At 40.9% G+C, this 12407-nt stretch overlaps 1 protein-coding gene across 7 annotated transcripts in view; it reads left to right on the top strand.

The window, feature by feature from the left end:
- LOC122548906 (KH domain-containing, RNA-binding, signal transduction-associated protein 3-like) overlaps positions 1 to 12407 on the top strand; it is a 172583-nt gene that overhangs the window by 44522 nt on the left and 115654 nt on the right. For all 7 annotated transcript variants that reach the window (XR_006311362.1, XR_006311361.1, XR_006311360.1 and 4 more), the window contains one exon: positions 5566 to 5684. Coding sequence is in view for 4 of the 7 variants with exons in the window: in XM_043687862.1 (XP_043543797.1) it covers positions 5566 to 5684 (119 nt within the window). In the remaining 3 variants the exon portion in view is untranslated. The remainder of the gene's footprint in view (positions 1 to 5565; positions 5685 to 12407) is intronic.

The raw sequence follows: 12407 nt of genomic DNA, 5'->3' as shown, positions 1-12407 counted from the left end.
TGCTGCCTGACCTGCTGTGCTGTTCCAGCAATAAAGTTTCAACTTTGATCTCCAGCATCTGCAGACCTCACTTTCTCCTCGATAATTTCATTGGTTAACCAATCGCACTGAAAATTACGAATAGCATTTTCACCTGTTCTTCCCCCCCCCCCCCCCCCCCAAAATCAAACACCTAATGTACTACGCAGAATTAATGGAAACAGTAAATCAGGTTAAATATTTCATATGATTACATGTTTGCTAATGTCCATTTCAAATTCATTCAAATATCCTACATGTTAAATGGAACAGGTACACAATCCTTTATCTGACGCCCTTGGTGCCAGGTGGTTTTGGAATTTGGAATTTTTCGGATTTCTGAATAGGTGACAGTTTCACGATGAAATAAAAAAAATTACCTAACAGCAAACGCCTCTGAGTACCACGACCGCTGAGACAGAATTGAAGCCTGCCAGTGCTGGGCCACGCTACCATGTCACATCTGCGTGACATGGGTCGAGTGGGTGTGGAGTTGGTTTAACTGTTTGCATGCCAAACAAACTTATGGAGAAGCAAGACTTCAGATTTTGGAACGTTTTGAATTTTGAGATTTTGGATACAGGATTGTATATCTGTACCAACATTTAGTACCGAAACCTGATTTCTGCATTCTACCAAACTTGGCCTGAAAGGGGTAGTGGGTAGGTGCCTCCTTGTAGTAAACATTAGCTACAAAAATGCTCCTCTGAGACTAATTAATGTATATGCCCTAGCTGGAAAGAGTGAACATTTGCCTGTCCTGCAGCAGCTTCCACTGTTGTTGGCTACATCCAGTCCGGTCATTCTGGCCAGAGACTTCAAATGTATCATTGATACAAACGTATGATTCGGTTCAGGAACAGAAAACTGGACGCAATGTCCAGAGTCCTGATGGAAACTGTCAAAGATGCCAAGCTACACGTTGTCTTCAGCACGCCTGTACATGAAGCGCATCGTAGATACACCTGCCTGGTCGCAACCAGGCAGATCAGCTCAAGGATAGATTTCCTGTTTTGTGTTCTTAGTGTTCTGTCAGATCCACCAACGTTGAGCCACTGTCTCTGGCTGACTGTCACCTACACAATGTCCAGTGGGCTGGCAAAGGAACTGTAGAAGCTGAATGTGAAATTGTTGACCCCAGAAAACATTGAGGAGCTCAAAAGATGTTATGTAGGTTGGAGAAGCCCCTGTTTGAGTCTCCAGCGGACTGGTGGGAAACCAGTCAAAGGGAGGATCAAGAGGTTCTTTATCCTCCAAAGGTGTGCAGAAGGTGAGAGAGAGGCAGGGAAAACTGTCCAAACTTCAGAAGTATGTAAAACCTACTCCTGCGGCAGACAATGGGGGTCAATGTCATGGAGACCTCCAGGAGGTTAAGGGCCAACAATCCTTAATCTTTGCCTCTGAGGCCTCCAAGATAATCTTCCAGTCCAGGGTCTGCTCTGTGGAGCAGGATGAGATGTATACCTTCTTGGGAAAAAAGATACATGAGCACAAGGTGATGTCTGTGCTCGGTATCATAAAGGGAGAAGATAGCTAACATCTCAGTCTGACATGAGGATCAGCAAATCTTTGTGCCAGACTGTATGACACACAGACCACTGACAGAGGACAGGAACAACTTGGCCACACTGTCACACATGGGAGAAGCTGGACCAGTTGCTATCTCTGGACAAGTTAACTAAGGCCCTAGAGTCCTTTTTTGTTTTAAATAAAGTCCTGGAAGGAATGACTTACCGGTCAAGTTGTGTTCTGCTCTACGGAACTAGATCGGCCAAGATCTGCTGGAGGTGTATGACCGTATTCTCTTGGCAGGTACCATGAGCTAATCCATGAGGAAAGATATCATCACGCTCATGTACAAGTGGAAGGGAGAGAGGGAAAATGTCAGAAATCTGTGACCAATCTTGCTGACAAGATTTTGTAATCCAAAGGTCATTACCAACCGAGGTCAGATCTGCCCCGAGATCAGTGATCCAGCCTGATCTGGCAGGAAGATTGCTGAGTCTCGAGCTTCTCTGATATAATCACCTACATGCAGGACAGGGGATGGACACTTGCCTCATTAGCCTGAAACCGAAGAAAGCCTTTGTCACAAACATACATGAGAGAGAGTCTCTCCAAAATGGGCTTTAGGGTGGGAATTTGCAGTTGGATTTGACTGCTCTATACCAGCATTGTTAGTGCAGTTTCCATTAATAGGTGGGAATCGGGAAGCTTTTCAATCAGAGATGGAGTCCGGCAGGCTGCCCAATCTCTCCTATGCAGAAGTGGGTACTGCAGATGCTGGAGACTTAGAGTTAAGATTAGAGTGGTGCTGGAAAAGCGCAGCAGGTCAGGCAGCATCTGAGAAGCAAGAAGACTGACGTTTCAGGCAAAAGCCCTTCAGGAATCCTGCTGAAGGACTTTTGCCCAAAACATCACTCTTCCTGCTTCTTGAATGCTGCCTAACCTGTTCTCTTCCAGCACCACTCTAATCTCTGCCCACTCTCTCCTGCTTTGTGTGTTTATAGAGCCATTTGCTGAGTCCATCAGGAAGGATGCGAGCCTGAGAGAGGTGCCTACTCCTGACAGTGGGGCCTGGAGGTTTAGATCAACTAGGAGAAAGTGAGGACTGCAGATGCTGGAGATCAGAGTCAAGAATGTGGTGATGTAGAATCACAGCCAGTCAGGCAGCATCTGAGATACTGCTGTACTTTTGTGCTTTTCCAGCACCACACTGTCCTATTGGTTAAGGCCTCCTTGTACATGGATGACGTCTCCATTTTCTACTCTGATCCATTCAGTTCACCAGTTTGAATGGGGCTCGGCGGCCAAAGTAAGTTGAGGCAAGAGTGAAGCTGTGCTCTTCTAGAAACTGGACAGACCAATACTTTACCCCCTTCAGTCAGGACAGGCCACTTGAAGGTGCTGGGTATTTGGTTCGAAGGGACTGGGGCATGTGCCAAGTTTTGGGAGGAGCATGTCCCAAAGGTGAGGCAGAAATTGGGCAGCACCGGTCACTCTCCACAGCAGAAAAATATGGTCATCACATGTGAGGTACTGTGGGTAGGGTACTTCCTGAACCTGTACCATTGCAGTCCCTCTGGTCATCTTTCACTTCAGGTGGAGATTGTACCTGGTGCTCCTTCAGACGTGGCCCATCTTCAAAGGGGGAGAAAATACACCCAATGCTTCCCTCACACTGATGGCCACATTTGTGTGGGGCTGCACCAAGTGGTGTTTAGATCCTGGTACACAAACACCAAGTGTCACGACATACTGAGGTCCTACTTGTCCCTGGTGTTGCAAAGTATGGGCCTGGCCTCACTGTTGCGGAGTGCTCCAAGTAGTTGGACCGTTTCGTAACAACCATCCTTTTGTGGAGAAATTTGCAAAGGAAACCACTTTTGACCATACTTCCATTAGGAAGTGATCAGCATGTAGCATTCTTGAGACCCTATGTGAAAAGGAGAGGGTGGATCCTGTGGACCAGTTCCCTGAGCAAACTGTCAGAGCCATTTGGTAGAATGCCTAATCACCAGAACTTTCAAACAAGCACCAAGACATCACTTGGTAAGAAGGGCACTGCCTGAGATCTTTCATGCATGCCCGGAGTCTCTGCCCCACTGCACACTGCCCTCGAAGCACTGTGGAGGCGACAATACTGTCACACTCCTTCTGTAATACCCCTTTGGAGGGGAATGCAGTAGTCTTTGTCGAGATTTGGCCCAAGCAGCTCTGTGACATGGGACGTCGTGCCCTACGGCCTGTTCCCCAGTACACACACCGAGACAAACATAACTGTACCTGAAATACCATCAACTCAGTGAAAGATTCTCTTTTGGTGTGCCTAAAATCTGTTGGCCTTCCAGTTGAAGGAGTTGACCCCGACCAAGTATTGCAAACTGGCACATTCCAAGGCCCAGGACTATACGCTGAAGGATTTGCTGAAGCTTGGGGCAGCTGCCACCAAGGTGCAGTGGGGAAGGACAACCATGTAAGGTCCTTCTACCAAAGAATATGGGGGTTTATTCAATAATTGGGCACAGTTGACACCCCAGCTCAATGCCAAGATTTGGAGATGCTGGTGTTGGACTGAGGTGTACAAACTTTAAAAATCACACAACACCAAGTTTTCATCCAACAGGTTTATTTAGAAGTACTAGCTTTCAGAGCGCTTCTCCTTCAGGTGGTTGTGGAGTATAAGATCGTAAGACATAAGATCATAAGACACAGTTTATACTCCACAACCACCTGATGATGGAGCAGTGCTCTGAAAGCTAGTGCTTCCAAATCAACCTGTTGCACTATAACCTGGTGTTGTGCTTTTTAACTATAAATTCCAAGAGGTTGACTACAAACAGAATGGTGAGAGTCAAAGACTTAGAACAAGTTAAGTTGAAAGTATAGATATGAACGGCTCTAACTGTATAGGTACCAAATATTTCTTTTCGTGAATAAAGTTTCTTTTGCAATAGAGAAAACTGGGGCATTGTGTATACTTTAAAAAAAAAACTTTAACGTTTGCTGGGAATAATGTGGCTTGACTTAACTCCTACTACCCCAGAGAGTCATAATACCAGTTCTAACATTCCCAGGAAATTTGCTGCAAGAGTTCTTCTATATAGTGTCCTAAGCCTGAACATCTTCAAGTGCTTCATCAATTACCCTTCCCTTCATGAAATATCAGAAGTTTGCTTATTGCAAATGGTCATTTCTATTTTGTGAATACAGTCAATTTCACTGTTTCTTCAGTGTGATTTAGCTTTAACGCAGTTGAAGAATTTAGACCATTATTTATCGAACGTGAACTTTTCTTAACCTGTATTGGCTATAATGTGATTCTGGCCCCATTAGTTTAAATGGCGGCTATTGTGCAAATTTCTTAAAACACAAGATTGCATGAATGGGACTATTTCATTATATCAGAACAGACCATACTCCAATACTGATCCAATCTGTGTCCAATTACAGTAATACCTGGACAGTATTCATGCAGGCCTGATAATTGACCAATAAAGTGTATTCAACTCTGGTGCCAAGCCATGACCAACTCCAACACGAGAATCTAGCCATCACTACTTGACACCAAGTTTTGTTTTTGTTACAATTTACTTAGTGCCACTGCCTGCCTTCTCCCTTGCTATCCTGGACATTCCTACTGAAAATTAGAACTAGTTTGACCTTGGGGCTACATGCTAACTGCTAGAAGTTGAATTAATATTTTGCAGATTGGTTGGAAAGCTTTCAATTCAAAATCAATCATCAGAGATCAATTAATGCAGTTAGAGTTCACATTTTGAAAATGGTAGTCCGTTGTTGACAATTTTGTGGTAATATTGCTACCTCTAAGCCCAAAAGATGCCACTTGACCCAGAGGTGTGTCACAGCATTTCTGAAGAGGTCGATTTTAAAATAACTAGTCCAAATCTCTAAGTTTACTTGAACATTTTATCAATGTATTCTTTTGTTGCTGGTGTATATAGTGGATGTTGAACAACTTCAGTGTCCAGTTAAAAATTTGAGCAAATGCCTACAGTGATCACACATTTGATTTTTCCTTTGCAGAAATAACCAAAATAGAAGCAGGTGAGGGAAGTGATGAAGAAAAGTTTGTGGATGTGGTCAGTAACAAAAACATGAAGTTGGCTCAAAAAGTGTTAATTCCTGTAAAGCAATTCCCTAAGGTAAGAAACTTTTGAATACATTCATAAGCCAGGTATATTTCCTGAACATCAGATGGTCTAGGAGTAATGAACAATAAAAATCACAAGGGATTAATTCATAAGAATGTAAAAAAATTAGGACCAGAAGAAAGCTGCCCAGCCCCTTGATCCTATTCTGCCATTCAATAAAAGCATCACTGAACTTTGCTAACATCTTCAACATATTGTCTAGCTATCACCGTTGTTAATGGCTAACCCAAGAATGCAACCTTGTTTAAAAATTTTCTGATTTACACATGAAAGAAGTGAAACTATCACCGTATTCTAACAGATGAAAGGCTTAACAGACAATCAGTTTTTCAATGTATAATTTCAGTTACATCACACTAAATTTTTGCTATAAATTCTGTTAGGATTGAGCCCGCCACTATCACCTGATGAAGGAGCATCGCTCTGAAAGCAAGTCTGCTTCCAATTAAACCTGTTGGACTATAACCTGGTTGTGATTTTTAACTTTGTATATTGTAAACCATTGTGTACCCAGTCTGATGTTTGTGACATCCCATTAGTTATAGTTTGCCATCCTGGGAATGGCGCTTGTTCGCGCTATATTGCTCATGTTTGTGGGTAAGTAGTCTAATGTACAGTACCCTATTAAATGCCTTCTGGAAGTCCAAATATTGGTTCCCCTTTACCTAATTCATGTTTATTACCACAAATAATTCTAATAAATTTATCAAGCATGATATCCCCTTCATGGAACTGTTGTGACTCTGCTTGACTATATCATTGCTATTATATCCTCCCAGTGACAGATGTTATGCTCTGGATGTAGGTTTCGTCAACATACTAGGTAACATCTTCAGTGAGCCTCCGGACAAAGCACTGCAGTCTAGCAATCATTTCTGAGACGCCTTTGTAGGGGACACCAGCTAGAAATTGGCGTACTGTGGTCATTGTCATTGTCGTTCACCGCACACTGCAGCACAGAGGAACTGTGCAGAGCGGAGGAAAATCACCTATACAGTGTATTCAAAAAGAATGGGTGCCCAACACAGTCTGCTGTTTTTCTCAGCAACAAACCCAAACAAGCAGACAAAACACATCCCGAAACCCTAGCCACTGTCCCCTACATCAAAGACCTCTCAGAAATGGCTGCCAGACTACCCAGGCCTCTTGGCATCATGGTAGCCCACAAACTCACCAACACACTAAAACAGCAGTGAATGAACTTGAAAGACTCTATACAGACAACAAGCAAAACCATTGTCATTTACAAAATATCTTGCAAGAACTGTAACAACCACAACACTGGACAAACAGGCAGAAAACTAGCCACCAGGATACATGAACATCAACTAGCCACAAGAAGACATGACCCTCTCTCACTCTTATCCTTACATACACATAAGGAAGGACACCACTTCGAGTGGGACAACACATCCATACTAGTACAAGCCAAACAGACAGAGTTCCTAGAAGCATGGCATTCCAACTGGAACTCTTGACTTGGATCCCACTTACCACCCCCTGAGAAAAAGAATATGAAATGACATCGCCAACCCAAACATATAAATAGAACAAAGAATCATTAGCAATGCTTCGTCCGGAGGCTCACTGAAGGTGTTACCTAGTATGGTAATGATGTCTGAAAATGAACCTTCCAGCTCAGCAAGCAAACATACATCCAGAACCTCAACCTGAGCTACAAATATTCTCAAAACCCGCTAGGGGTTATGCTAATTGACCTATGTTTATCTGTTTTACTCTTCCCTTTCTTGAATAAGGGTGGCACATTGACTGACAGTTATCCAATTCTCTGGGAATTTTTCAGACAGTAAGGATTCTTTTTGAAGGTTACTACTTCCTTTTAATATTCTGGGAGACAACTTATCAGACTGGAGACACTCAGCCTTTAGCCCTATTAGTTTCCTTAGTACTCTTTCTCACTTCTGCATGTCTGAGCTCTACAATATCTCTCCATTTTTCCTTTTTATTGTAATGTTTCCTTTTTATTGTTTCTTGCAAAAAAGACATTCACATTTTTCCATTTTTCAGGTACTTATCCAGTCACTTACCTATAATCCTTTGTGGTAGATTTCTGTCTTCTGCCCAACTTATTTTTCCGACATCTTTGTTGTCGTCAGCAAATATGGCAACTGTGCCATCAATCCATTCATGCAAGTCTTCGTATAAATTGTAAAAGGTTGAGGCTGTAGTACCAGTCCTGATTACATCTTGCCATCCAGAAGATGTTCCATTCATGTCAAAGGTTGTTTCCTGTTAGCTAGGCAATCTCCTATCCGTGAGAATATGTTCCCCTCTATACCAAACGCTTTTACTTTCATTATTAACCTTTTTTGGTTGGTGGCATCTCAACAGATCTCTTCCGGAAATCAATATAGTATGTGCACCAATTCCCATTGTGAACAGTAGTTTACAGATATTACTTTTTTATTGTGTGTGATCCTAGTTTAGGAATGGAAGAATCCATTAGCAGTTCTTCCATTAGACTGCACGGAAAGGAATTCTGTTATGCTCAAAATATAATTTATAGAAGAAATAATTTGTCTCGGAATTATTTTACTGAGCTGTTTTCTTGTTTCTTCCTAACATTTGAATTGGGAAGATGGATCAAAGCAGTTTAATATTGGGCCATCACTGCTTGAGTTTTTTATTTACAAAAAGCTGTATCAGTGAGAAATTAATGCCATAATTGTTATGTCTTTTAATCTGAAGAATGTGCTGATAATCAAATACCCTCACTCTACTAGTCACACCATTTAATGTAACGGTTGATTCCGTTACCATGGGGAAAGTTTCTTCTTTATTACTCTCTTGTAGTACCATCCAGAGTCAAGGAAACATCCAATGGCCTTCAATGAACTCTGAAGAATCCATTATGATCAATACTTAAAGCAAATGTTTAACCTCCTCAGCTGTCATCTAGAATCAAATTGTATTCCCTCCAGTCACACTCACGTGCATTCATAAATGCACAGAAGACCAAAAGACCAGTATCTGTCGAGTTGATGGTTTCAAGACAAAAAGTGGAAGAAGCAACCCCTATGTGTCAAGGACTTGGAAACATAGGATAACATATAATGACTTCCCATGTCTTATAGACTTCCTGTTGACCAAAGCTGAATTGTTGACGGGTGTATGATGTTACACATCCAGTTCTGGTTGTCATTAACTTCGTTCAGTCCCCAAAGTCTTGAACTACAATCCACCCATTCAGGTTTTACAAGCTAAGTGGAAATACTGATATTTACAAACTCTTTTTAGGTGCCTGGAATTTCGAGAGACAAATCTGCAGTCTTAGGAATGTCTTCTTTAGAGTGGCTCATTGAATCTGTTGTTACAGACCTAAGGCCAGAAACTGTTGCAAGGCAGAGGGCCCCAAATACTTTCAGAGCCAAGTAATCAGGTCACTAAGCCCTATTTCTTATCTCCTTGAAAGCTCTATTTAGCACTTTCTCCAAAGCCACTTTGATTTTTTTCAGTCAGCAGCAGTACACATTTAAACTGTTGGCTTTGTTTACAAGGAATTCCGTGAATGTCCAAAAAGTTTAAAACCTTCCAGGTTTTTCCAGAGATTTAAGTTTAAGGACTGTTTTCATAACGTTTTTAATGGTGTTAGTTGTGACAAGTCTTAATTAGGAGCAAACTGCATCTGAAATGATCTTGAATGGAATCATGCTATGCCACATCGTACTGTCTGATTCATGTGCTTACTTTAGAATTGAGCTTTGAGAACAATTGCCTTGGTTACTATTTTAGATTCATGTTATGAGGATTCAAACTTATAAATTTGTTCATATTCTGTCTACAGTTTGAAAATTTCGATTTAGTCAATTTGAAACTGAAAAGTTAGATCCAGCAGTATGAAAACTTAACTTATCTTTCAAGAAATTGTCACTGGTTGCTTGTACATTTTAGTTGAAAAGAATAAATGCTGTATTGGAATCAAAAGATTGTTAGCTGTCATTAAGCCATTCAGATTTGGCGATATGTACTTTAAAATCAAAATTCTGTGTTCCACAAACTTTTTAAAATGCGATGTTCTAGATGGTTAGTTTCATCAGAGCATCAACTTAACTTTCTCTTTAGGTGCTTTTCATTTGATGTACAAGGTTCATTCTGGATCATCATCATCATGCTTGCTGAATAGTTAGCTGATGTTGAATGGAAGAAATATGCAGCCTAGATTAGCTTGACTGTATACACCTTGTGCAGCAAGTTATTGAATCTGTTGTTGATTTTGTAATTTTGATTTAATGTGTGTGGGCTGAATTTTAATCAAGGTGGGAAACTGGCTTCGGATACAAAGGGAGGGGGACTCCTAGTGTTGGTGGTGCAGTAACAGAGTTGGCATTTCCTGGGGCACCAGTGTCATCTATGCTGTTCCAAGAGCAGGGCACTTCTTGAAGTACACTTTGCAGAAGCCTTACAGCTGTGGTTGAGACCCCAAGACAAACAGAAGATGAGCTCTTAAGTAATTTTGTTTTTATCCTTTTTTATTGTAACTCAATGACGCCAGATTGTGGAGACAAAACACTTTTTTTCCACTGTATCTTCAAGATCTATGTGACCATACATCATTCATCATTTTGACACTTTGTGACACTGGTGGAACAATATATTGCAACTTGCCATCCAGACTTGAAAATATGTTGCTGGGTGGTGAGCTTGATGTCAAAGGCAGACAATCTTATTTTCTGTGGAGTTCAGCTGTTTTGGTGATGTTTAAACTAAAGCTATATTGAGGTCAAGAGCTGGGTGGCCCTGGCAGAATCCAAACTGAGCATCAGTAATACCAAGGCTTAAAGTACAGCTTTCATAAGCATTGTTTTGTGTTGCCTTTTGAGTATTGAAGATTTGACTACTTAATGAATGAACAAATTCAGTAGGTTAGATGTATACTCTGAAGCAGAATCCAGAACAAAGAAACGTAAGCAATTTACACTTTAACATTTTTAAAAGTTTTTCTTTTTCAAATTCCTCAGTGCCTTTATCCTTTATCTCTGTAATTTGAACTCTCCAAAGATCTCAGATGTTTGCACTCTTATGTGTCTCCGATTTTCAGTTGCTTCACCACTATGCATTCTGTTGCTCTGGTCTCAAACTCTAGAATTTCCTTTGCGTAACCCTCCACCTTCCCATTCTAGCTATCAGTCTGGTAAGTCACCTCTAAACTGCCTCCAATGCATGTGCATCCTTGCTTTAATAAGGATATCAAAACTCCACAGAGTATTAGATGTGACCTCACCAAATCGTGTATAACTGAAGCATAACAACCTTGTTGTAATGCTCAATTCCTCTTGTAATCGAGGAAAGCATCCCAGTGACCTTCTGGATTGTTCTTTACCTACATATGAACTTCTTGTGACTATTGGACTAGAGCACCTTAGAATTCTGCGATCAATCTTCATTTAAGTAATGCTCTGCTTTTTTTAATTCTTCCCCTCAAAGTGACCACCATGTATTCCCTTTAATATACTTTATCTGCCTTGTCACTCAACCTGTCTGTATCAGTCTGAATTTATTTGTATCTTCACAATATACCTCTGTACCTTTTTCATGTATGCGAAACTGGCTTGCATACGTTCACACCCTTATCTAAATCATTGCTGTAAATTGTAAAAGGTTGAAGCCTCAGCACAGAATCTTGTGGGACTCTATTCATCACGTGCCAATCAAAAGCACATTTACACATGTTTGTTTATTCATTCTGCCAGCTGGCCGGTCAATCTTTTGTCCGTGCTGATACGTTACCCCCTGCACCACATTTATTTTCCACAATAACCTTTGATTTGGTCGTTAGCAAATGTCTTTTAAATCCAAGAACAGTACATCTATCGTCTTCCCTTTATCCCCAATGTATTTTACTCCTTCACAGAACTCAAATCAGTTGACTAAGATTTTCCCTTTGACAAAACCATACTGAGTTTTCCCATTTTTCTAAGCATGCAGCTCTCATGCCTAATAATAGATTCTGACAGTTTTCTCTTTCATCCATGACACGTCAAACAAACTGGCCTATAGCTTTTTGTTTTGTGCCTTCTTGGTGTCTTGAGTAGAGGCATCATGCTTGCTGCTTTGCAGGCCCAACAGAGGCTTTTCTGAACCTATAGAATTTTTGAAAATTGACATCTGCTCATAATCTACTTTATTAGCAACATCTGCTAATAACTTAGGATGAAGTCCACGTGGACGCAAAGACTTGTCAGTTTGCTTGATACCACTTCCTTGTGATTGTAATTTTGCGAAGTTCCCCTCTCTTCTACCTTTTTTTTTTATTTACAGCTATTACTGGAATGTTGTTTTGCGTTCTCTATCATCTGACCTAATGCATCCTTGTCTGTCTTGCTGTTATTTTCAAATGCTTCTGTTAATTGTTTTCCGATGTTTAAATGTGCTGAAAGGTGTTGTTAAATTCTTAATCTACTTTTGATCATACTTTTGGTTATCTAATGTGTCCTATATCATCTTGTATGACTTGGTTTTAATTTTGGTTTTGCGGAGCAGTTTTGAAATTGGAATTGCACTGGCCTCCTCTCTCTCAAATTTGTGTGAAGTGTTGGGAAAGCCAAGAAGCTTTTATGTAACCCAACATTGACCATCTGATAAAAGATGGTGAGACAGTCTGATTTTTATAATGGTAAAAATGTCTTCTGGTGCATTTTCATCCAGGACATTGGCAAGACCATTTTGTAGACAACCATCATTACCTCTAACTCT

The sequence above is a fragment of the Chiloscyllium plagiosum genome, chromosome 4, assembly GCF_004010195.1.
Source record: "Chiloscyllium plagiosum isolate BGI_BamShark_2017 chromosome 4, ASM401019v2, whole genome shotgun sequence".
Classification (NCBI taxonomy): domain Eukaryota; kingdom Metazoa; phylum Chordata; class Chondrichthyes; order Orectolobiformes; family Hemiscylliidae; genus Chiloscyllium; species Chiloscyllium plagiosum.
The sequence above is the reverse complement of the archived record's forward strand: the minus strand, read 5'-3'. Positions and strand labels throughout refer to the sequence as shown.